The 26,446-nt window shown below is 47.5% G+C and overlaps 1 protein-coding gene across 4 annotated transcripts in view; it reads right to left on the bottom strand.

Annotated features, from left to right (window-relative positions):
• PSD2 (pleckstrin and Sec7 domain containing 2) overlaps window positions 1-26,446 on the bottom strand; it is a 148,229-nt gene that overhangs the window by 55,788 nt on the left and 65,995 nt on the right. For all 4 annotated transcript variants that reach the window (XM_073356046.2, XM_073356047.2, XM_073356048.2 and 1 more), the window contains exons 3-6: window positions 17,438-17,926; window positions 11,467-11,661; window positions 1,326-1,406; window positions 492-604 (exon numbers count right to left, since the gene is read on the bottom strand). In XM_073356046.2, coding sequence (XP_073212147.1) covers window positions 492-604; window positions 1,326-1,406; window positions 11,467-11,661; window positions 17,438-17,926 — 878 coding nt within the window. The remainder of the gene's footprint in view (window positions 1-491; window positions 605-1,325; window positions 1,407-11,466; window positions 11,662-17,437; window positions 17,927-26,446) is intronic.

Here is a 26,446-nt window from a genome sequence, read left to right as displayed (position 1 = left end):
TTAGTGGCCCTTAGTGAGATAAGCCTGTTGGGTCAGACTCTATATGAAGGTTCCATTTCTAAATCGTTTATAAAAGGTTAATAAATATCTAATAGAGGTTTTAATAACCAGAGACTGCTATAGGGGCCCACAGGTTGCTTGTAAGCATGGCTTAGAACCATCTTGTTCTGCTGTGTTTATAACCACCTACACCACAGATTACTCCTGCATGTCACATCCATTAATCAATTATTAGCTATGGACTATTTATAGATGTTCCCCTCCCTGAAGTGCGACCCTGCTTTGTCCTTCAGGAAGGAGTTGCTCACACTGTCTGAGTCAGCACTAGCCAGCTCTTTGCAGATTACCAGCAAGTGGCCTCCAGGTTACCAGCAGACCCTAGGCTGCGCTTTAGGATCTCTGCTCTTGGTTGTACAGCAGACCAGCTGGTGCACACGCATTGTCAGCACTGTCAGGGAGGGTGAGGTGTCTGAGAGGAGGTGGGGAGGTACCTTCCGACGTGCTCTCTTCTGGGTTGCACTGGCAGTATCTCCGGGAGAAGTGGATAAGCACGCGCTCCCGTTCCTGAGTCTCTCCCATCAGAGGGAACGCTTTCAAGAACGTTCTGCAAATAGAAAAGGACATTTCAGCTTACAGGTCTCAATGGAAATCCACAGCCCAGGGCCTCACCTGAGCTGTGCGGGGAGCAAAGGGGCAACAGCCTTTCTGCAAGGTTATGGAGCAGCTGGGGAGCGGCTCTGTGTACTCTAGCTCAACCCCCTGGCCTGTGTGCTTCTGTGTGACCTCACTCGGAGAAGGGCAAATTCTTGCCTGCCCTGCCCGTGATGGCCTGTTCCGACTAATATCCTGCATGCTGGGCTCTGTGCCAGCTCAGCTCCCTAAATCCAGCCCTGTCTCTTGCACAGGAGAATGGTGCCAGATGGGGTTGTACAGCTGGGGCTGGGTTTGTCTCACAATCAACTGGGCGTTACTTTAATTTGGTGTTTTCCACAGAGAGATGGGTCCTAACTAGAACCTCAGGCCCAAACCCCTTCAAGCTCTGGCCAACTGAGACTCGTGCAGCTCAGACCCCGTTTCCAGTGGGAGCATATTGTGCCGATCATTAGATCACAGTCAATATTTAACCACAGCTGGGATTCCTGTTACACCAACACATCTGTCAGCCTCCAGCTGTCATTATACACACAATCAATCGTCAAACCTTAAGCACATAAGCGGGGCTGCACTAAATGGCAAATAATGATACTACACGGCAAATTGGAAACACTGGGCTTCTAGATCAATTCGTCATGGGGTAGGTCTTTAATGAAAACAGAGAGGCTCACCTGAGTGCTTTGTCCAGGGTGAGCCCAGTGAAGTCAAAGAAACTGAGATATTCTTCTGCTACCAACTTGCTAAATTCATTGCTGTAATTAAAGAGGGAGCAATCAGCTGACCCATAGGGGAAGAACACTCTCTTTATAACAGGAATCACACAGTCTCTTCTCCTGGCCAACCCAACTTCCAGCAGGTACTTGCAGAGATTCTAAAATCCCCCGCCTTTAATCCTTGGGGGAGATTTTCACAGGCACAAAGGGCAATTCAGTGACCCTCAATGGGTGTTTCATGAGAGTTGAGCACCTAGCAGCCTTTTGTGCCTGTGAAAATGGAGTTTGAGGCCTAACTCCACCAGTTGCCTTTAAAAATCTGCCCCTTTATTGCCTGTGTTGTGAACCCTGGTTGCCTACACAGAGACAAAACAGTCAATGGTGAGCATTGAATCTAGGGCCCTCAGCACAAGTTCTTGCCATTTGAGCGGAAGGAGTCATTCAGCTATGGGTAGTACAGTAAGAAGCAGGATCTTTGCTGGGTCCAGCCACTAGAGGGAGACATAGACAATGATTTAGACAAAGCAAGTGGATTAGACTTGTTGAACTGTTTTGATGATGTCATAGTGATGGAGTAACTCTCCCTAATACACAGCGGGGACCAGCTCACTGAAACACTTATTACGTGTCAGGGATGGAAGGAAATGGTGGGCAGGGAGCAGGGAAAGACAACAAGGCCCCCCCTTTGGGGATGGAGTGTGTGAGAAGAGAGGCCGGGGAAGGGGAAGAGTGACGAGGGGGCTGAAGGAGAACATGGGTTTTGGAATGGTCCTCTCGCCCGAGGTGGCATCTCAGCTGCACCTCTGGCCCTGGCCATCTATAACACTACTTGGAGATCATAGGAATTTTCACCAGCAACGATTCTCTAGGCCATGTTTTAATCTTTATGGAGAAGGTAAGTTCCTAGATTTATAGATCCAAAGGCCAGAAGGGACCATAAAATTGACCTTCTGTAAAACACAGGCCAGAGAATTTCATCTAGTTACTCCTGTACTGAACCCAATCTCTTGTGTCTATCATTATTTGTATTATTTACTATCTGTATAACCATAATGCCTAGGAACCCTAGTCATCACAGACCAGAACCCCACTGTGCTGGCGCTGTCCAATCAGAACAAAAAGACAGTCCTTACTCCAAAGAGTGTCCAGTCTAAGTATAAGACAGGAAACAAGAGATGGATAAAGATGGGCCCATGGGGGCATACAAGGAAACAATGAGACAATGTTGGTCTGCATGAGGGCAAGGCATCTCTTCCAGAAAAGCATCCAGTCTGGCTCTGAAGGTGTCAAGAGATGGAGAATCCACCACTTCAGTTGGTCATGTGTTCCAGTGGTTAATCACTCTTACTATTAAATTAGATAACTTTCTCAGTTTAATTTGTCTGGCTTTAACTTCCAGCCATTGGTCTTCCTTGTACCTTTCTCCACGAGATTAAGGAATCTTTTATTACCCAGTGTTTTCTTCCAGTAAAGGTTCTTATACGCTGTAATCAAGTCACCACTTGGTCTTCTTTTTGGTAAGCTAAACAGGTAGAGCTCCTTTTGTTAACTCTGGCTGCTAGTGCTGCGCCACACATTGCTGCTGACAGGCCGAAGAGCTTCTGAAGTTGGGTTTGAGGGGAAGGAACCCAAATGAAACTCTGGGAGCCATCAAAAAGAGCAGGTTGTAATAGATATCAAGCCACAAATCCTCTCTGCTCCAAACGACAGAGGAAAAGCATCTTTCATAGATATAGATAGATATTAAGGTCAGAAGGGACCATTATGATCATCTAGTCTGACCTCCTGCAAAATGCAGGCCGCAGAATCTCACCCACCCACTCCTGCGATAAACCTCTCACCTATGTCTGAGCTATTGAAGTCCTCAGCTCATGGTTTAAAGACTTCAACGTGCAGAGAATCCTCCAGCAAGTGACCCATGCCCCATGCTACAGAGGAAGAAGAAAACCCCCCAGGGCCTCTTCCAATCTGCCCTGGAGGAAAATTCCTTCCCGAACCCAAATATGGCAATCAGCTGAACCCTGAGCATATGGGCAAGATTCACCAGCCAGATACCCAGGAAAGAATTCTCTGTAGTAACTCAGATCCCACCCCATCTAACATCCCATCACAGGCCATTGGGCCTCTTTACCATGGATATTTAAAGATCAATTAATTGCCAAAATCATGTTATCCCATCATACCATCTCCTCCATAAACTTATTGAGTTTAATCTTGAAGCCAGATAGGTCTTTTGCCCCCACTGCTTCCCTTGGAAGGCTATTCCAGAACTTCACTCCTCTGATGGTTAGAAACCTTTGTCTAATTTCAAGTCTAAACTTCCCGATGGCCAGTTTATATCCATTTGTTCTTGTGTCCACATTGGTACTGAGCTTAAATAATTCCTCTCCCTCTCTGATATTTATCCCTCTGATATATTTATAGAGAGCAATTATATCTCCTCTCAACCTTCTTTTGGTTAGGCTAAACAAGCCAAGCTTTTTGAGTCGCCCTTCATAAGACAGGTTTTCCGTTCCTCGGATCATCCTAGTGGCCATTCTCTGTACCTGTTCCGGTATGAATTCATCCTTCTTAAACATGGGAGACCAGAGCTGCACACAGTATTCCAAGTGAGGTCTTACCAGTGACTTGTATAAAGGTACTAACACCTCCTTATCTCCTATCCTTATTGGCCCATCTTTATCTTAGCTGGGGATTGGTCCTGCTTTGAGCAGAGGGTTGGACTGGATGACCTCCTGAGGTCCCTTCCAACCCTGATATTCTATGATTCTATGATCTCTACTGGAAATACCTCTCCTGATGCATCCCAAGACTGCATTAGCTTTTTTCACGGCCATATCACATTGGCAACTCATAGTCATCCTGTGGTCAACCAATACTCCAAGGTCCTTCTCCTCCTCCTGAGTTACTTCTAATTGATAGTCTCTAGCTTATAACTAAAATTCTTGTTATTAATCCCTAAATGCATGACCTTACACTTCTCACTATTAAATTTCATCCTATTACTATTACTCCAGTTTACAAGGTCATCCAGATGTTCCTGTATGGTATCCCGGTCCTTCTCTAAATTGGCAATACCTCCCAGCTTTGTATCATCCGCAAACTTTATTAGCACACTCCCACTTTTTGTGCCGAGGTCAGTAATAAAAAGAATAAATAAGATTGGTCCCAAAACTGATCCCTGAGGAACTCCACTGGTAACCTCCCTCCAGCCTGACAGTTCACCTTTCAGTATAATCTGCTGTAATCTCCCTTTTAACCAATTCCTTAGCCATCTTTCAATTTTCATATTGATCCCCATCTTTTCCAATTTAACTAATAATTCCCCAGGTGGCACAGTATCAAATGCCTTACTGAAATCTAGGTAAATTAGATCCACTGTATTTCCTTTGTCTAAAACTCTGTTACTTTCTCAAAGAAGGAGATCAGGTTGGTTTGGCACGATCTACCTTTTGTAAAACCATGTTGTATTTTGTCCCATTTACCATTGACCTCAATGTCCTTAACTACTTTCAAAAAGAAAAGGAGTACTTGTGGCACCTTAGAGACTAACCAATTTATTTGAGCATGAGCATCCGATGAAGTGAGCTATAGCTCACGAAAGCTCATGCTCAAATAAATTGGTTAGTCTCTAAGGTGCCACAAGTACTCCTTTTCTTTTTGCGAATACAGACTAACACGGCTGTTACTCTGAAACTTAATTACTTTCTCCTTCAAAATTTTTTCCAAGACCTTGCATACTACAGATGTCAAACTAACAGGCCTGTAGTTACCCGGATCACTTTTTTTCCCTTTCTTAAAAATAGGAAATATGTTAGCAATTTTCCAGTCATACAGTACAACCCCTGAGTTTACAGATTAATTAAAAATTCTTGCTAATGGGCTTGCAATTTCATGTGCCAATTCCTTTAATATTCTTGGATGAAGATTATCTGGGCCCACCGATTTAATCCCATCTGTCACTTACTCTTTATCATCTCTCATCCTTTTATAGGAACTACACTTCAGAATGGAAGGAGACAGTGCAAACGGCCCCCACAAAGCTGCTGTTAAAGATTTGTATAGGCCAAGATGCACTGTGACATCAATGATCCATACTCTGACTGCAGTGAGCCACTGTGTTCGTAAGATATTAATGCACTTTTCAGGTGCCTGAAAGCTCCTGGCACCGATATGCTCCTGACACAGCTCCTGACAGCCTGCTACTGAACTCTCTTCATGGCTTAATGCTGTGCGACTGGGAGGGACATGGCTTGACAGAAACCACGTATTTTAACTTGAAAACCAAGCCAAATTGACAAGGGAGGCACTGAGTGAGAATAATCAGGGGATCCCATTGTGTCACTTTTAGAGGCTCCATTTTCTTCTGACTATAAAGCATGTTCCTCCCTGTGCTGTAAAGCATCTAGAAGATTGTCAAAGAGGCAATTGCAGTTGAATATAGTGTTCCATCTCCAGGGCTTGCCTATGAAAGACATTTCGGTCGGGGACGGAGGAGGAAAAGGAACGCCACACAGTAGCAAAAGGCATATTTTGAAAACGCCTTTTATGTCTGATTAACTCATCCACTGTTTGCTAGTGTCATTGCATTTCATATGAATTTTAAAATGATCTGCAGAGCCATTATGTACAATGTAGCCAGCACGTGTGGACCACAATCTATTTCCTAAAAAGCCATGTCACGCCGCGGGCTATGGAACATCGGCATAAGATGTTCAGCAGAACATCGGGGGCTAATTTTACACCTGGGCTGCCTAGAATCAGGCTCCTAACGCTCTGTCTACACTACACTCAGAGATCTGATTGCTGCATGTGTAGAGACAGCCCAGCTAGATTTGATCTAGCCTAGCTCCAATAACAATAGCCATGAAGTGGTGGCAGCGTGGGTTAGCCATTCAAGTACATAGCCAGGATCCCAGGTGGGCTTGGACATCCCTCATTCCCATGGCTCCACTGCTATTCTCATTGGATCTAGCTAGATCAAAGCTAGCTCGGCTATTTCAACCTGTGCTGCAGTCACCCCACTGAGTGCAGTGTAGACAGACCCTTCCTCCCTGTGTGAGTGGTGTATGGGGGCCATAAACGAATGCTGAGGGCCAGGGGAGATTTCCACCATGCAGGCAACACATTGGGCTGCTGTAGGTGACCCACAGTGTACGGGGTGTTCTGGGGCGGAGCTGACAGGTGTTGCAGACAGGAAGGGGAGGGGCATAGCATTCTGAAGCCTCAAAGGAGGGCATGGATCAGCGTTCACATCACCTGGGCTGGGTAAGCTAACGATCAACCAGCGGACCAAATTCGGTGCTGAATCCTGGTCATGTGCCACCTGAGGCACTTTATGCATACGCTAAGAAGAAGGAGCAGCCTCGAATCAGACGGTAGGAAGGTGTCAGAAGCTGAAAGCTACCTTTCCCCACGCACCTTGGGGCAGCAGAGAATCTCACCCTGTATTCAGGCACCAAAATAAGTGACCTGATCTTTCAAAAGTGCTGGTCAGTTGCCATGATCTTCAGCCCTGATCCCGAGCTGAGTGGTAACTGCTGGTAGACTTCTGAAAATCAGGCAACTTATTTAGGCACCTAACTGTGGGCTCAAGGGCCTAACTTCACACCTCCAGTTTTGAAAATCCTGGCAAAGGAGTTTTGTATAAAAACCAGGGCATTTCCTGTGGCTGCAGAGATACCCAGCCCTCGTTCAGAACTCTCAGTGTGGCTTGTTTGCTCTTTGCCTGTGACGCTGTAGCCGAGTGAGGCCTCCGTTAATATTTGATATTAATACCAAAAATTAATGAAAGAATAATTGATGGATGTTTGCAAGAAATGGGTAATTATCTCAGCTTAACAGCATATGCCCTTTGGAGCACCAGTAATTCATATAATGACGTCCTTTTTCAGTCTCATGAAAAATGTGATGCTTCACGCTAATTATCCTACACTGGTATAGCGCCTTTCATCTCAAAGGATCTCAAAGCAGTTTACAAACTGATATGCCAGCCACACAGGGATCATTCATCCATCATTGTAATGCTGCTGCGTCTGGAGCGAAACACTGTTCAACAACATAACACAACGGCTGAGGTCAGGAAGAGAAGAATGCCTGCAGTGAAAATTGCAGGGTTAATTTAGGGAGGCAGAATGTAATGATCTACATTGGAATTTGTCCAGGACATTGGGCTAACATCTGCATTAGCACAAAGGGGCCTTGTAGTGCTACTTAATACAAATAATGAATGATGGTATTATTTTTATAAGTCCAGTTTGCAAGGAAATTCAAGCAATAGAGGACATCACTGCCCCAAAGCCCTTACAAGTTTAGACATAAACCTCAGAGATAACTACAGACAAAAGACGGATAAGAGGAAAGGGAGAACAAGGGTTATGCTTAAGGCCCCAATCATAGAATCATAGAATCATAGAATCATAGAATATCAGGGTTGGAAGGGACCCCAGAAGGTCATCTAGTCCAACCCCCTGCTCAAAGCAGGACCAATTCCCAGTTAAATCATCCCAGCCAGGGCTTTGTCAAGCCTGACCTTAAAAACCTCTAAGGAAGGAGATTCTACCACCTCCCTAGGTAACGCATTCCAGTGTTTCACCACCCTCTTAGTGAAAAAGTTTTTCCTAATATCCAATCTAAACCTCCCCCACTGCAACTTGAGACCATTACTCCTCGTTCTGTCATCTGCTACCATTGAGAACAGTCTAGAGCCATCCTCTTTGGAACCCCCTTTCAGGTAGTTGAAAGCAGCTATCAAATCCCCCCTCATTCTTCTCTTCTGCAGGCTAAACAATCCTGCAAGTGGATCCAAAAGCAGAGCTTTCTACTCCTGATGGAATCTCATGGACTGAATAACTGAAGGCAAGCAGGGCTGTGCTAACGGTTCCTTGGCAGGATCTGAAGCCAGGGTCACGGAATTGTTGGTTTATCCATGTGGGCAACTTGCTGGATCTGCTGTGTTTTTGTTTGTTTGGATGGCTTTGGAATCTGAACTGGACTTTAACTTTTATTTTTTGTAATGAGAGCTTTGGAGACATTAGTGGCCACAGCTGGTTAGGACCTTGGCTTTCCACGTCAGACAAAGGGAGGCCGCGCCAGTGTAGCAACATTTCTGAGCCTCACCCTGGGGAATTGGCTCAGCGTTAAGTTAGAGGGAAGAGAGCCGCCCAGTTGCATCTCCAGCTCCACTGCCTACAGTGCCTGAGATTTCCGTGGAGGTCTCCCATCCAGTGCGTAATGTGTGCCAGGGCTTCCCAGGGCTGAGCCGTGGCACCTCTGGGCTCGCTGCATCAATGTAAAAAATTGCTTGCGCCCCAGCACCTCTTTCATTACAAATTAAGCACTGCTCCCATCCACATGTTGCTGTGGCTTATCTTGCCTCGCTTACAAGATATGACAGAGCCCCACCATAAAGCAAGTGGCACTTGATTTTACTGGCATTTGTATTTAATTTGAATGTACAACGTTGCGGATCCCGTGCTGCAGGCACAATACACACATTACATACATTAGAAACAGCTCTTCAAAATAGATCAGAGAGATTTCTAACGAAAACCACAACTCTTGCACAGTCATTCCTGCCATATCCCACTCCCTTTCCCTTCCCTGGGAGAGGATGCAGGTCGTGGAGCGTGTCCTTTGGGTCGTCAGATCTGGCTTTGGATGAATCAAGGCAGGACACACATTCAAGAGCCCAGGACACCCATCACTGGGAAAGCCCTGCATCAGCCCCTCTTCATTAAACCCAGAGACTATTCACTCCAGTGCCTTGGAAGATCCCAGCTTCTGCAGCATCACACAAGTTAAACATCCCCATTCCTCCCTTCTGGTTGTTTGCATCGCTTGCCACCTCTGTGCCTGGCTGGAGTAGGAGGATCTATTGCAATGGATCTCCATCCATGCATAAAAGGGGCAGCCGAAGGTACCCAGCCCCTGCAAGGAAACAAAAACCATGTTAATTAGCAAACAGGTTTCACTGACAATTATGACTCCCTCAGGGAAGATTAAGGATCAGATTTCAGACCGATTGGGAATCAATGGGAATCTTTCCACTGCTTTCCATGGGCACTGGATCAGGTCCTAAATCGATACCAACCAGGGCATACCTAGGGTATAGAGACTCCAGGCCTGGCCCTATATGAGTTCATAGTATAATTTACACAGCACAGGGGAACCATTGTCTGGAAAGCAATAAGACTCCCAATCAAGGGGTGTGAGAGTTCCCTAGGCTAGTGGGCCTGGCCAAGCCAAAAATCCCATAGGGCCAATATCTAACATCTGCCTGGTGTTTTCTCCCCCCCTCCAAAGATTGCTTCTCTTGTGAAGGAGCAGCAACTAATACAGCTTCTTAGATTGTTGTAGTCACTAATATTCTTATTCCAGAGCCAGGAGCAGAACCCAGGAGTTCTGACCCTTTCAAATATTTCTCCCCTGAGTATTGGCACAGGGTTAGAAGTGGATACATACTGCACTGGTTTAAGATCCATTCTCAAGCCACAATATTCTACATAACCAATTGGGTTATTCTCCAAGCTCAACTTTGCCCCTCTACTGTGAATTCAAAGAGATTCCCTCTTAAGAGTAAGTAACAAAGTGCAGTAAAACTACTTACATGCCAGGGGAGAAGGTCACGTTGCCACATCCAGTCCAGGTTCGAAGGGTGTGGCCATGGAGTCTCACCAGCCCAGCCCAGGGCAGCTGATGGCTCATGGTGCAGTAGAGTAGTTGTCACCTCTTTGTGTATGCAACGTTATTGTCTGAGTGGCTTTGTGAAAACACTCTGCTGGGGCCTCTGTATTCTTATTTCATGGCAGGAATGCAAGCAGCATTCTCAATCGGTGTCCAGAATGCCCTCCAGTAGGTCCCCTGGTTGTCACCTGAGATGGGGCAGCCTAAGCTACGTTGGTGTTTGTTCTTGCCCTTTCATGCAGGGGGTGACAGACAGAAGAGGGGCTGCAGGTACTAGATGATACAAACTGGTCTGATCCTTCTCTGTCCAGCACTCCTGTTCATTTCAGCAGGAGCTGTACATGTTAGGGCTGCAGGCCTAATATTCTAATTGTAGTGGAGCCTGTGAGTGACTGTGGCGCTTTTAACGTAAGCTGCCCCTGAGCTGGTGTCAGATATCAGATGGAAAGGAGAATGTGGGGTGCTTACTCTCAGGGCCAGGATCCTCCTCTTTCCCCTGTATGCAACCCCCATTGGACGTAACAGGCATAAACCTCACAAATATACAGAACAAGGAAAGAAAACATCAGCCAGGCTCAAAAGAACAGCAAGGGGAAACAGCCTGAGAACTAACCTTTACTGGAATCACCCAGGGAGATCGAAACTAACATGGTGTTGAACTGTGCAGCGATAGGAGAGATTGTCCCTTTGTAGCTTTAGCAGTGACACCTGCTGTTCATTTTCTTGGAGAGACAACTGAGTCCCTGATTTGTACATGACTGAGCTCATTGGAGGCATTCAAAAAAAAAAACAGTGATAAGAGTTTTATTGGGCTTCTCCCCAACAACCACCTCTTCTAAGAAAAGTCCCCTGAGTGGTGGCTTACGTGAGATTTCAGGATATGTTATGTCAGAAATGAGTCCTAATCAAAAAGTCCAGATCTGGATCTCAAACCCCTCAGATTCTGGGGGTGTTAATTTCAGGGGTCTTGTTTGGACCTATTATAAAGTCAGAATAAGAATTTGTTCGTCTGTGATCATCTGTGAAATTGAGATCATGATCCTGGTCCACTCTCTAAACATTCCCAAAGTTCAGGAGTGTTTGGATCTAGGTGCGTGGGTTGGGCCCATGTCAATTTCACACAGCACTTATCATCCAGAAAGATCCCAATGCTCGTAATTGAACCTGACTCTGAAGCAAGCCCAAGAGTTCCCTGGAACAGCAGATCTTTCATTTAAGAAGTCACTTCTGCTTTTGCCCTGTTCCATTTCCCCCAGTGAAGCCAGTGTTCACTTTTGTCCCATATGGTAGGGCCACTTTCATGCCGGCTTTGAGCTCAGCATTGCAAATCAGATCTTCTCAGTAGACTTCTCCCCAGATCCATATCCTCTAACACTTGCCTTGTGACCTAGTCATGATGGAAAGAGCCACTTACTTTTTCCCAAGCTGGCGTGCCACATCACAGCGCTTGAATCCTTCAAGGTGATAGAGGCGCTTGGCCAGTCTCTTGGCAGCGTCACTGTCTGCCTTGCAGCCATTTGCTAACGTGTCTGTGCTGCCATGGTCAAGCTGTTCGGTGCTGCCCATTTCAGAGTCCGAGTCAGAAAGAGCGTCTTTTAAGCTGGCATCGCTGAATGATGAACAGAAAACAATTAAAGAAACAGATGTGGTATTTTCTGGAAAGCCCAGAGCTTTGGACAATACAAGCCTCATACCAAATCCCAAACCACTCTGTCATTAACGTGTTTTTAGAGAAACACGAGCACCTTGCCTCAGTGGACTGCAAGCTTTGTCAGAAATCCAAAGGCTGTTTGATCAGACCTGGGTATGATGTTTCCTTTATCAGTCTCAGCATTTGCAAAGTTGGAAAACCTCTGAGCTCCCCATCTGGGGACCAACCAGTCAATGAACCTCATAGCTCCGTTGGTCTATTCCATGTCATTCAAGCCGCAGACTAGCTGCAGTACTTCATGCAAGTCAGGTGTTTTCTAAGCATCTTAATCAGTGTTTAGCCTTGGGTTGGGTGAAATGGTTAAGATACCATTTGCAACCATCCAGCCACCATTCCCTTCACCTTCATTCATCTCCTGTTTGGAGAAGTACTTCGGGTGTCTCTCTAAAGTGAATTCAGTACTGGGTGAAAGGTGCTGGATTGATAGCCCTGGGGATTGAAGTCTCCTGTCCAGAGAACAGGTCCAGCATGAGCGATAGTCAGTACAAGTGTACCCAACAATGCCGACCAGTGTGCTTCAGCATGTGAGAGGGGAGTTCAGCCTCTACCCCCTTTGGCCTCACTGCTGAGACGGCCAGTAAGGGGCTGGTTGGTGCTAACGGAGGCAGTGGGTTGCGAGATGTGGACATCTGTCCACTGGGAACTGGACTGAGGCCCGTGAGCTCATTTCACATTAAGGCACAGCGTTGTTGGAAAACAGATTTCCCACCTCATGACATTTTTTGAGCTTTTGAATTTTTTTATTGTCTGGAATTGGGATAAATAAGGAAAAAAAAAACACCACAAAAAACAAAAAACCAACCAACCAACCAACCAAAAAAACCTGAAATTTTTTTGTGAACTGAAAATCCAAAAAGAGAGAGGAAAAAAAATCATTTTCGGGCAATCAAAAACATAAATTCAAGACATTTTGTTTTGATGTTGACCTTTATTTTTTAACATAAAATAACAAAGTTCTAAATGAAAATCATTTCAAACAGAAAAAAATGAAATGTTTTCTTTTGAAAATGTCAAAATGGAACATTTCGAGATTTTTCCACACATTTATTTTCAAATTTTTTCTAAACAAAATATTCATCCAAGTTCCCATGGGAAATTTTGGCCTTGATGAATTGACATTTTTTGATTAAATATAGTTAGTCAAAAAATTCCCAGTCAGCTCTGCTAAAACACATAACAGCAGTCAGCGTAACAAGATGACTTCACTAATGGCTTGGGCTGCATTTAAGTCAGTAGGCTAGAGATGAAGTCTGCATACCTCACTCCAAACCCTTTGCTCATCCATCACCCTCTCCACTTCGAAATGATTCATAGATACATAGATTTTAAGTTTAGAACATCTGGCCATTATGAACATCTAATCTGACCACTTGCATAATAACAGGCCAAAAAAATTCACCCAATAATTTCTCCATCACGCCCATGACATCTCTTTGAGCTTTAGTGGATCTTTTTAGAAAGATATTCAATATTGATTTAAAGACGTCAAGTGACGGAGAATCCAACCCATCACTAGGTAAGTTGTTCCAGTGGTTAATTACATGAAAAATTGAACCCTTATTTCTGGTCTGAATTTGTCTGTCTTCTCTTTCTAATCACTGAATCTCATTATGAATTTTTCTGCTAGATTAGAGCTGTTTACTATCAGAAATCTCTTCCCTATTGTAGACTGTGACAACAGCAATTGTTTATGCTGCCTGCATTCATGAATCCCCACCAACTGTGCACCATCTATGATAAGCCTCACCGTGGGAGGTGTTTTAATCAACAGTCCCATGCTGATGGTCCTGAGCTGCCCCTGCTCTCTTCCTTGTATCTATATACTCATAAGACCCTTACCACTGTAAGAGCTGGGAAGGAGGTGATTAATATATGCTGGGCTAGCATATCTATCTATCTATCTATCTATCTATCTATCTATCTATCTATCTATCTATAAATCTCACATTACCAATATGTATTATCTGCACCATACATATATCAGTATGAATTAAGCACAAATAGCATTAAACATAAATATTATAGTAGCTGTATAACCTAAATTGGCCTATGCTTTTTATATAACCCTGCTCCTTATGCTAAAAATCCCATAATTCCTTGCATTCACTGAAGTAAGATTTGGCATACGCCGATACAAACCTTGTCAAAATCAAGATACATTCATTCTATGTCTTAGCAAAAGCTAAGTAAGAACCTTCACAGACCAGTACCTGCAATGCTGCTATCCGAAACAAAGATAAGGAAGGAACATAAAACAAATTAAGGAACTGGGACAAAGTGGTGGGTTGGATTTCAGTGACACATAAATAGATGTGTAATTTGTAAACTCATCCTACAAATACTACCATCTGAAATGTGTAACTTTGGGAGTGCACCTTCTGCGTAAGGTGAATGTAACATTGCAGCACAAGATGGCTTCCCAGAGACTGGTATCATATTGAACCTTTCTCCTGTACTATATTGTTATTGTCTTAGAGCAATAAACCTGACTGACATTAGTTATTTGGCTTTTGAATATATTTCATAATGAATCAAAGTAGGGTCAAGTAATCGACTATGCTGTTTATTCCCCGAAGTAATCCAGCTGTAATAGGCTGGTGGGTGCGGTCTGCTGGGGAATAATCTCTTTATGACTGGGCTCTGTATTCGAGTCTCAGTACAAATACTCCCTTAACCTGAACATTCCAAAACCAAATACTGGAGATGAATCATCTTCAAGTCCAAAATTATTTTCTGAGGGTGAAATGCAATTCATCTGCATAAAGCCCAAGGTCCTGGGCTTTGTGTGACAGAAGGGGTTGTGTGGGGAGAAGGTTGGGAAGGTGAGTTTCACCCGTCGAACCAAGGTCAAGGTGCAGGACTACATCTGAGCACCATCCTCTTCCCCAGCCAGTGGCTAATACACCCCCAGCAGTGGCCATATCATTCTACACCACTTGCCCCCGATGGCAGGATCACTGGACCCATGGAAATGTGGACTCTGTGGCCTTCTCTTGGTTTGCCCCAGTCCACCCTCTGGGCCAGCCTGTTTACACAGGGTTGGTAAAGCCTGTTTCAGTGGGGACCCTTGTAATTAACTGAACTTATTTTATGGCACATCCAAACCTGCTCCAGATTTCCCTTTGAGATGTTCACCTCACCAGCCAACGACAACTATCCCATGTTGCCTTATTGTGTAGCGAAGGAAGTTTTGTGCATGCAGCGTGTGCGTCACTTGCTGGTGAAGGGCTTTGCCAGAGAGTCTTGTCTTGTTGTATTTTCTGCCTCTCTGCTCTGGCGGGGATTCAGCTCTAACCTGAAGTGCTTACACGGCAGGGTGGGTGTTTGCTTTTCTGGGGATATTTTCGTCACTGCTACTTTTTCATTCACTCTCTTAATGGCACCGAGTGATCTGCTTTGATCCGGACACAACTCGCTCAGCGCGTCAGTCTGAAGCTAACTCGCTAATCTCTGCTGCTTTGCAAATTCCATTCACTGGCTCAGCTGTCCTGGTGAGTCTGCTTGCACAGATCAGCCCTTGTTCTGGAAGCAACTGCATCTGAAGTGAGGGGCTGGTTGTGCTGAGCTGGCCCCAGCAATCGAAAGGGAGAAGGGGCTATAAACTGTAATGACCCCACCTCTCCCTCTAGGGCACCAGGGCAGCAGAAGACAATGGACTAAGGGCAAGGCCAGGGTGCTTAAGTGGGTAATGCGCACCTAAACAATTTTAGAGAGACTTGCTCACCCCCATGCATTTCAATACTGTTCTGAAACTCTTGCCCCGCTTCTGTCGCCTCCCCCAGCTCTGCCAGTCTCTAGACTCCCTCTCCAGTCCCAGCCCCATAAAGGTCAGTCAATGCACCATGACCATGCCCAGCAGGCTTGTTTGGGGCTGAACCATGCCCAGTATATGGCAGGTTTGTAATGCACACAGACGGGGGCTGGAAGGACACCTTCAGACTCGTTTCCACTTGTGACTCAAATAAGAGCCAGTATTATTCCATTCTCACTCTAAGTCCAGCGTCTGCAGCTGGGGGTAATAGGGTGGGGTTAAGTTCAGTGGGTGGGAGAATGTTTTAGCCTTTTAGTTGGCATTATGTATGCCAACTTGCAATGTGTTCTAAGTACTAATTGTATATGTGCCTGCAGTCGAAGACAGAGGTTGTATAAGCCACACAAATAAATGACTGGGTGTTGAGTAGATAGATGGCTGATCCCATGGCCCATAGCCCTTTGCAATAATAAAATCACCCCCAAAATCCATAATAGGAACACAATTGGCAGACAAAGAGGAGAGCTGGCAAAGCAGGTGTCGAACAAGCCAAACAAATGCCCCTTTGTAAATGAGTCCATACAAGAGGAGGCAAGTGCAGAAAGTCCTGATCCAGGACTGAACTCCCAGAACAGCCATATGTAGGAAGCACAAATGGAAGAAGAGGTGAAACCAAGCATAAAGCGCTGATGAAACACAGCAGCTCAGATGGGGGGTTTACCTGTATTCATTTGCGTTCTCATTTCTGCGAAGCTTTAAAGTCGAAGGCCCCAGTTTCAAGGAGCGCTACAACTGCTTTTGACTACGCTGGCCGTGCAAAGCAGCCCTGAAGCTGGCAGATCAGGCCACTTGAGGCTTCCCTTTCTAAGGGACTCCAGGGTGGCACAGAACCACCATAGTGGCTCCTGTGACGCTCCCCTCCTGGTTGCTTCAGGGAATCTGAATAATCTGTGGGTGCCTTAATGACCCCGTGGAGCCATAATGTGTGCCAGGGGTCAGACTGGCACTTAGAGGACACAGAATCTGGGTAGCACAGCGGTGACCTATGTCTCCCATCTCTGGTCTTGTGCTCCTTGGCCAACCAGGGGATGTCAGCGTAAGGGCAAACTATGTCCCTATGCAGTGGATGCTCAGTCATTACATGGGCAAACCTCATGAAGTCAGTCACAGGTTTGCCTGAGTAAGGACTGACTCAATACACAGTGAAGAAATCGTGATTTGGCTGAAGGGCCAAATCCTGCCAATGGTACACAGTGCACAGTCGAACTGACTTCAATGCGAGCTGCAGGCCTATACTGGAGGGCCCCATTCTGCAGCTGCTCTGCAGGCCGCGTTCCCACTGGAGACAATGGACGTCCGGCAGCTGAATAAGCACATTTTACCCTCTGTCTCCAAAGGTGAAAGCTCAGAAACTCACCAAACCATGCGCTGGGGTGTGATTCCTTCACCCTGCCCCCTGGTGAATGGAAGAATAATGTCGCTCCCTACGCTTGCAGGACTTAGCTTCCTACGTCGGCAGCGTTACACAGCATCAGCATCTATAATTCAGACTGACCCCATTTCCTTGTGTTATGGCTATTCCTCTTGTAAGTGACTTTCCCCTTTGGATTGCAGCATCCATCATGCTCGCCAAGGACACAGTGGTCATATGGAAAATAGTCTGTATATACCTAGCCCTGATCCTGGGCCAGGGTCCTACTATAAGAGAGATAAGGATGATAGGTGTCACCTCCTGATGAATACTGATTGTACGTTGTTGTGGCATGTACACAGGGAAGCACAAAGGAGAATGCTAGCATACTGCTAATAATCTGTAGTGTCCAGGAGCTCCAGTTAGGTCTGTGGGCCCCTACTGTGCTAGGTGCTGTACAAACACAGAACAAAAAAGACACTCCCGGCCTCAGAACTCACAGTCTGCCTTACCTGATGGAGTTAATAAGCTTCAAGGCGTCTTCCTCAGCTCCATCGACGTGGAATCCATTAGGGATATTTTTCATGGATAACCGGCTGAGCACATTCTCCGACCTGCTGCTGGTAATCGAGTGCCTCAGAGGGCTCCCCAAATCCTCCTCCGCTGGCTTCGCAGCTGCCTGCTCTTGCTTATCTGCTGCCATGTGTTGCAGGGCTCCTTTCTGCTGGGCAACCAGTTTCTGTTCTAAAAGTTCTGGGCTTTCCTTGACCCGTTGCTGAATCAGCGGTGTGAGCGGAGCCTCGAAACTGACACAGCTGTCTGTCTCATCTGTGAGGGAGAGCACATCCAGGGAGTCCAGGCTGCTGTAGTACGTGCCCTTCATAAGGTCGGACTCCACAATTTTTTCAAAGGTAGAGCTGAATCCATCTCTGATGTCTTTCAATTGCAACTGTTCCTTGTCATCCTCTGTGCAACTCTGCTTGGCTTCTCCAGCTGCAAACCTGGAACACAAGGGCAGACATGTGAAATACCCAGGTTACTCTTGCGGGTTCAAGGTGTACATGACTAGAAGAAGGATGTTGCAGTGGCTTGAGGACTAGCCTAGGAGCCAGGCGCAGTTCCCTGCTCTGTCCCAGACTCCCTGTGTGACTGAGGGCAGGTCAGAGGGCACAGAAGGAGTGAGGCGACTAAGTTCCTGTTCTGAGACCACCGCGATGCACACATCTCCCACTGCAGGTACCTAAACTCACTCAGTGCCTGCGTTTTTGCAGTAGACATTCCCTCGCTGGCTGTGTTTCTGCCACTGGGCCCGTGAACCGCTGCCTCCCTCTAGGTGCCTGGGCACCTGCCTTTGCCTCAGCCCCCGAGCAATTCATTAAACGGGGAAGACAGGCACTCAGCCACCTAAGGCACATGCAGGGCCCAATCCGGTGAGTGTCCTCAGAGGCCACCACCAGATGGGGCCCCTCAGGCAAGTTCACACAAAACAGCAAGGGTGGGGGTGGGGCAGGCAGAAGGACCTCCCTCCTAGCTTTTAGCCCTGGGTCAGGGTACTCACCTGGGATGTGGGAGATCCCAAGTTCAAATCCCCCCTGCAAAGGGATCTGTGCCACCTCTGTGATGAGTGCTCTAACCACTAGGCTATCGGATATTCTGAGGTGGAGCTCCCTCTGTCTCTCCTGCTGAAGCCATTGCACCGTGAACAAATACCTGAAGAGTCATTGGAGCAGCAGGCCTGGACCCTGGGTCTCCCACCTCCTGGGCAAGTGCTCTACCCGCCAGGCTACGGAGCCATTCTCATGCTTGTGCTCGCCCTTTGGCCTGAATGACTCAGAGAGAGAGAGAGAGAGAGAGAGATTTTGAGCAGATATAGGCTCAGAGCCATTACTCCAGAGCTCCACAATCCAGAACTTCGAAATACTGGGTCCAGCTGCACAGCTGACCCCAGACTTTATAATGGGCCGAGCCGAACCCACAGATCCAAACCGTGGACGTTTGCATCTAAACTTGTGATAGGTCCCAGCTCCACAGTGGACTGAAGCTAACCTGCACCCCTGGCTCCCAGGACTCTGGTAAAGCTTAAATTTAAACTTCCCTACTAACTCTATCTCCATAACAGCACACTCTCAAAATCCTCAAAACGCAGCTTTGAAGAGCACCAGACTCTAGCTCTAGATCAGAATGCTGTGGGTCAGACCTATCTCTGCCTTCACGTGATCATGGTCTCATTTTCAAGCCAACTTAGGCTAGTTTATGACTTTGACAAACACTAATAGTGTCAGGGGAAACCTGGCAATTCTGACTAACTTTGGCTTTGAATCTTTGGGTTCATTCAAATGCAAAATTCAACACAAAACCCATGAAGTGCGGCGGAACTCCAATGGGCAAAGTGTTGTGTGCTGGAAGCCCCTGAGTGGGGAACGTGCCAGTTTTTGCACCAAGTGAGCAGAAATGAAAGTGCTGAAATACTGTTCCTGCAGTATTGCCGGCCTGTCTGAAATACCCAGGGAATCTCATGAGGGCAACAAAAATGATTAAGGGTCTGGAACACATGACTTATGAGGAGAGGCTGAGGGAGCTGGGATTGTTTAGCCTGCAGAAGAGAAGAATGAGGGGGGATTTGATAGCTGCTTTCAACTACCTGAAAGGGGGTTCCAAAGAGGATGGCTCTAGACTGTTCTCAATGGTAGCAGATGACAGAACGAGGAGTAATGGTCTCAAGTTGCAGTGGGGGAGGTTTAGATTGGATATTAGGAAAAACTTTTTCACTAAGAGAGTGGTGAAACACTGGAATGCGTTACCTAGGGAGGTGGTAGAATCTCCTTCCTTAGAGGTTTTTAAGGTCAGGCTTGACAAAGCCCTGGCTGGGATGATTTAACTGGGAATTGGTCCTGCTTCAAGCAGGGGGTTGGACTAGATGACCTTCTGGGGTCCCTTCCAACCCTGATATTCTATGATTCTATGATTCCCAGCTCATCTTCCAGCAAAAGCCATTCACACTTACTTGTGCTGGACTGGGGCCTTTTAGCACCGTGATCCAGGTGAAAAAGCCAGGGGGCAACGAATGCATTTTCCCCTCTATGTTTCTCAGCAACTGTCTCATTAGCATACCAGATCTGGCTTACATTCTAATGATTGCAGCCCAGCTTTCCAGAGGGAGCGTGCTTTCCTGAGATGGGAGTACTGTGGGTGCATGAGAGCCAAAGATCCTGCTGACTCAGGTGACCCAGAAAACTTGTATGAATGGGTGCAAGTCCAGATATCGTTATTACATTTCTGGTAATGCCCTCAAGGCACTATACAGACATCTAGGAAGATATAATCCCTGCCCTGTTGAGCATCACACCTGAACCTTGCATGGCCTGTAGGGATTTGGAATGAGTTTTCTACTACGGGGAAAACCAGGTTTGTTTGAACTATACCCTTTTCAAACCTCAGGGCCTGAGACCCAAGAGAATGTGGTTCTGACACAGATTTTTCAAACTCATTATGAGCCAAACCTGAAAGAGAGATCACAGCACTTTCCAGGAGTCCTGACTGCCAGCTCTGTTCTGTACAATGAACGTATACCATCTATAAACATCTTCTTGCGCAGAAATTGCCAATGCTGCAAGATGGCCCAGCACCCTTGTGTGATAACTTGGTTGTTGGCTTTGGGAAAGGCATTGCCACACACAGGAGCAAGCAAACCAGATTGTATATAGCACAGATACACACACAGCCACCCACAGTGGAAAATGCCAGGACATTGTTCTACAAGGCTGGGGCGGACTCTCACAAAAACATAGCCCCAAATCCAGATGTCAGGGTGAAATTTAGGGATTCAGATCTGAATGCCCCCAACCTCAAGCTTCTCAGGGCTGGCTCTGTGCCCACACCCCTACTGTGCCCATCTCTCTGAACATGCCCAGCCAGCCCTGCAGTCTGCCATTCCCCGCATAGCACTGTACTGTTTGCTCTGGGGTTAATATTTCCCTTCTTCTCAAAAAGAAGGCGATTTAGCACCAGTGTAGGCTGTGAAGCCTTAAATAAATAAGCAGTGATAAACGAGTGCTGCTCCCCAGCAGGGAACATGTTAATGAGCTACAGGCAGAGCCAGATAATAAGGAATCTGGGCTAACATTTTTCCATCAGCATCATGCTATTGCCCACTGAGCTAATGAGCAAATAAAGCCCGAAGACAGCAATTTTAGATGGGTTTAAAAATATATATATATATACCCAGCATGTACCCACCGGGTAGAATCTTTAAATAAACCCACTGCTGTCCAGGTGTACTGGAGAGAGGGTAGGAGCATGACGGGGGGCTGGAACAATTTGCACAGTGGGGGTGCTGCGAGCCATTGAATCAAACTGTAAACCCTGTGTATGATGGAAACCACTTCAAGACGGGGAGGCGGCAGCCTGCTCCCCTCCCCAGCACCCCTAGTTCCAGCACCTCTGGCAGGAAATCTCCTGTCACTGCACAAATAGAGGTCTCTGCTTTTCTCTGCTGGTTCCTGGTTCTGCTGAAGGCGAACAGGAGAGGGCAGCATTGGGCAGGAGTTTCTCCATGAGATCCAGAGCCTTTCTATGCTGACTGACCGTGTGAACAAAGGGACTTGGTGACCGGGGCCCATGGGGTCTCAAAGGAATGCATGCACGGGGCTATTACAGCGGGAGTCCCATGTATTGTAAATATCATTATTGCCCTTTGAACGGGGAAGGAAAGGGACGCCAGGTCAACACAGCACTGGTCAAGTTCAATTCCATTACTCTCCCAACAGCACTGTCGGCTGGCTCGCAATACTGGGGTCTTGTTAATGCAGTGCCATTGTTTAGTGTTGTTAATGTAGCTGGAGAGAACAGCCAGTACTCAATAAATAGATACTTGTACCTTGATCATCCGTCCCTTACCACGAATCTGCAGATTTCCAGCCTTATAGTCATGCTGGTGAGGACTTTTCAATGCACGGTTAAAATGGACTGTAGTCATTTCAGCATCCCAGGAAATGCTGTGATGCTGGCAGGCAGCTGGTGTCCATACTACGAGGCCATACCGCTCAACCCTGCTTGAAAGCTGAGAGGGCACTGTACCACCCTGAGGCCAATGTTTACCTACTAACACACTACTATCAACCTGGGACTGATTATGCCCCCGTGTGTCGTACAACTGCCCATGAGCAAACACTGCACTCGAATCCAACCCTCATCAAGTGTTTAACCCTGAGGCCTGTTTATGGACAAAGCGCCATTCCAACACCAAATCTGACAGCATGATCGGGTTTTGAAATCTTATGCCGAGGCCATGAAGGAATCAGTGGAGGCTTTTTTGCCTCTGCCTCTGTGACGGCCCTGCCAGGGGACGTGTTCTGGGCCATCTGGTTAATCGGAGCTGTTTGCACCAAATGACAAAACCAAGAACTTTTCATTGGGAGGGGCTTTCACATCAAGGGCTGTACAAAAAAGCTTGACTGAGAGTGCTGCCTCAGTGGAAATGGCTCCTGGGGGGCCACACACAGAGTCCTCTCTGCTTGCATTCAAGCCCCAGAGGTTTGAAGGAGTTCTGGTGGTGCTGTAGGATGTGCCATTTGCTACCAATGCCTTAGGGCTATGTCCCTATGACTTCAGCAGAGCTTTGTCACCTAGAGTGTCGGTTTCCCACAAGGAAAGAATGGTTAGACTCCTGCTTCAAAAGCCATCACATGCCATAAGGCTTAAATTTTGTCATGGTTTTTTTAGTAAAAGTCACAGACAGGTCACAGGCAAGAAACAAAAATTCACGGAAACCGTGACCTGTCTGTGACTTTTGCTGCTGCAGCTCCATGGTTTCCCCTGCCACCATGGTGGCTGGGAGCTGTGGGGTTCTCCCTCTGCCTGCGGCAGCTGGAAGCTACAGGGGGTGCCCCCCTATGCTCATGGTGGCTGGGAGCTGCAGGGTGCATTTCCCAAAATGAAAACAGGACACTCCCAGCCACTCACCCGAGCCTCTCCCCGTCCCTGCCGCCAGCAAGGCTGTTGCCAGAACCCTGCTGGGGCCCTGCTGGCTGCCAGCTCCAGTCCCTTGGCCCCTGGGGCTGAAGCACAAAATGTCAGGGAGGTCTCCAGACATCTCGGAATCCGTGACTTCCGTTATCTCCTTGACCAACGTAGCCTTAGCCATGAGCAATTTCTCCAGCTATCACCCCATCTGGAATATCCCATCTTTGTGGGAGGTTATGGAGAATGTGGTGGCTGAACAACCAGAAATCCTGAGATTCTTTGGGGTTCTTCAGACCTTGTATGGCACTGAGGCTGAGTGGGTGTGTGTGTGGATGGTCTCACCCCTGGGGATGGATGAAGTTTGGAGGTCCACATTCATTCTTTTAGATCTATCACTATCACCTGCCTTTCATGCCGTTGACCACAAGGTGATTTTGATACATCTCCTAGCAGGGGTTTACTATGGGGGAGGGATGCTATCAAAGGTTGATTAGTCTATGGACCCTGGCTGAGCAGGGGGCTTGAGCAGGGGCTTCTTTGAACTGGTTTTATCTCTTTCGTCTGAAAGCATCCAAAGGGTGGTCCTGGGCATTTGTTCATGGACCCCAAGGGCACTCTCCTGTGGGGTGCCTAGGGATTCACTCTGTCACCCCTCCTGATGGGGACTTTACATAGGTTAATGAGAACATGTGGCTGGTGGTAGCTTTCAGCTTTATATCTCCTTCTCTTCTAACCCAGCTGGTATGTGATGGAGGGTTTCAGCTGATGTTGAACTGAGTCTGGGGCTCAGGTGAGCGTGAGCTGCCTGAGACTTGATGCAGACTAGGTTGGGATAAAGCTTGTAGGATGGGAAGGAAATGGAGGAGATGGCAGTGATTATGCCAAAGCCCTTTACCTAGCAGTCTTGCTGGATGGCGGCTGTGATTGTCTCCTGTGCATCTTATCAGCCATGCTTGCTATGGAGATTAAATGCCTTCTTTCAGATGTGGGCCTTACTACGGTTCTCATGGCCTATGTCACCGATCGGCAGGATGGCCATAATGTGCTCCACACCCGTACCCGTGTCCGTAGTATGGACATCAAAGTGATCGGAAAACCTAGCCTGCGCAGAATGCAACACCCTCCTAGGAAGCAGCGTGCCTCCCTGGAAGAACGTAGGACCTGTGCCCTGTGAGCGGCACTGCCGACCCCAGGATTTCTAGGGGAAGAGAAAGGGGTTGGTTTTGGCCTTTTGCACCCAGCATGGTTTGAGTCCTAGAATCATAGAATATCAGAGTTGGAAGGGACCTCAGGAGATCATCTAGTCCAACCCCCTGCTCAAAGCAGGCACAAAGTAGTGACTTGAAAGGTGCCTCACTGTCTATGTGGCACCCTGGCAGGCTAGGTCAGCTCAATGCTTGAGCAAACAGTCCCTCTAGGTATAAATGGGAAGAGACTGGCAGCAGGGTGTGATCGGTCCAATACCCCTGATGCCAGAGCTCAGTTCCTCCATGGTCCCACAGCCTGCAAACCCACCTGTTTCCCCAGGCTTCTCTTGGGGGGGGGGAGGGTAGGCTGGGAAGGGGACTTGGGAGGTGGGTTGTGTGTGTGCTGGGAGCTCAGGGTGGGGATGTCGGAGGTGATCTCCTGGCCTACTGAACTGCTCTGTTAGTGATCATGGATAAAGCTCCCAGGGCACTGGATGGGCCTTTTATAAATACATGAACAGAGAAAGCAGGGAGCCCCAGACTGTACTGACAGCATGTTAGTGCTGTGTTTGCAGCAAGATGTGGCAGAGAAAAAGCCGGCATGAACAGTGGGTGTCACCATGTCCCATTGCAGGAAAAGGATACATAGGGCCATGCAGAATGTTTGCAAACAGACCATTCCCCATTCAAATTCAGGAAACAGACCATTCCCCATTCAAATTCAGGGCCAGGGCAGGTTTGTCTGTGTTTGGAGACACCAGCCCAAGTTCCCAGACAGCTTGTACAAGAACACCCAAGCAGCCAGCCTTACAAAGCAGCATCCCCCTTCCAGTGCTTCCCTCCCCCAGACCATGGCAGCCTCCCACCTGCTGCTGGCAGTCTTTGGCAGGGGCCTGAGCGACCTCCTACTCTACCCGGGGGTTAGGTAGGCCCTTTAGCACCTTTTCTGGGGCCTCAGGTGGTTCTCTGCCTCCTGCTGGCATGACTGCTGCCTCCTGAACTCCAAAGGTCTTCTGGGGCGGTTAGATAAATCCATACCCCTGGCTGCTTTGACCAGGGAGGACCATTTCCAGGGCTGGCCAGTGCCAGTACTGAGTGCAGGGCTCAGGTGCCTCAGAATCCCTGAGGCAATCGCTAAGGAATCCTGGAGTTCCCTAGCAACTGCATGCTGGCCGGGTGCTCCATAATCCTTAGCTCGTGACTGCCTAGCTACCACGTGGGGGTGATGATGTGTCTCTATCTTTGCCATCTGGAGAGCCCTGGGAAGCAGTGGGAGGGGGCACTTCCCAACTGCCAAGATGGTGTCTGGGGATCAGCTTGACCCCAAGCAGATCTTGTGAGGACTAGGGAGGCAGCAGCTACTCCAGGCAGACCCCCAAGAGTTTGCTCGGGGTATGAGTAAGCAATCACCCAGCCTCCCTACCAACCTGCAGGCGCTGAGGGGGGGACCAGCCTCAGCTGGAGAAGGAGAGGGGGCCCCTACAGACAGCAGAGGTGAGATGGGAAGGTGTGTTGGGATTGTAGCTACTGGAGATGGAGAAGGCCGGTTGTGTCACTTGGCCCACGCCCTCACAGACTCAGCCAGGGCTCATGCTGTTTTGAACACACGTGTTCAGTTCATTCGTTGGGGGACTGGACTGGCTGATAACTAGGCCAGATACTGCATGGCCATGGCATGGTTCTCCTTGACTATCCTGAATCTCTGGAGCAGTGCTTCTCAACCCACGGCCCAAACAGCACACAGCTGCGGCCCATGTGACATCCTCAGGGCCACACATGTAGTATATATAGCGTGTGGGTGAGGCCCACATAACAGAGCTGTGCAGATACAAAATTTGTATCCACATCCAATCTGTGATCCGCAAAAATGGTCTGCGGATATCTGCAGATTTGCAGGGCTCTAATCTGGACCTCCATCAAAGGTAGGACCTCTTGTATGGCTGCTAGAGCCAATGTAGTACATAAGGGCTTCTTTCCTTCTCTGGCCACCTCTTGCTTAGGGTATGGCTCAATGCCTGCTGGAGTTAGGGTGACCAGATAGCAAATGTGAAAAATCGGGCCAGGGGGTGGGGGGTAATAGGAGCCTATATACGAAAAAGACCCCAAAATAGGGTCTGTCCCTATAAAATCCGGACATCTGGTCACTCTAGCTGGAGTCAGTGGAAGGACTCCTATCGAATTCAGTGGGTCTTGGATCAGGCCCTTAGCCCCCCAGCACACAGGCTCAGCCTCGCTGACCTCCCACTGAAGTCTAAGGAGTATAATTCAAAGCAGAATCCAGGTCACTCACCTTAAATACAAAACAGTGATTACTGGGCATGAACTAGCAGGGTCTGGTATTTTGTATGCCTTTGGCTTCATGCATAACACCTA

Source organism: Lepidochelys kempii, chromosome 8 (genome assembly GCF_965140285.1).
Source record: "Lepidochelys kempii isolate rLepKem1 chromosome 8, rLepKem1.hap1, whole genome shotgun sequence".
Lineage (NCBI taxonomy): Eukaryota > Metazoa > Chordata > Testudines > Cheloniidae > Lepidochelys > Lepidochelys kempii.
The sequence above is the reverse complement of the archived record's forward strand: the minus strand, read 5'-3'. Positions and strand labels throughout refer to the sequence as shown.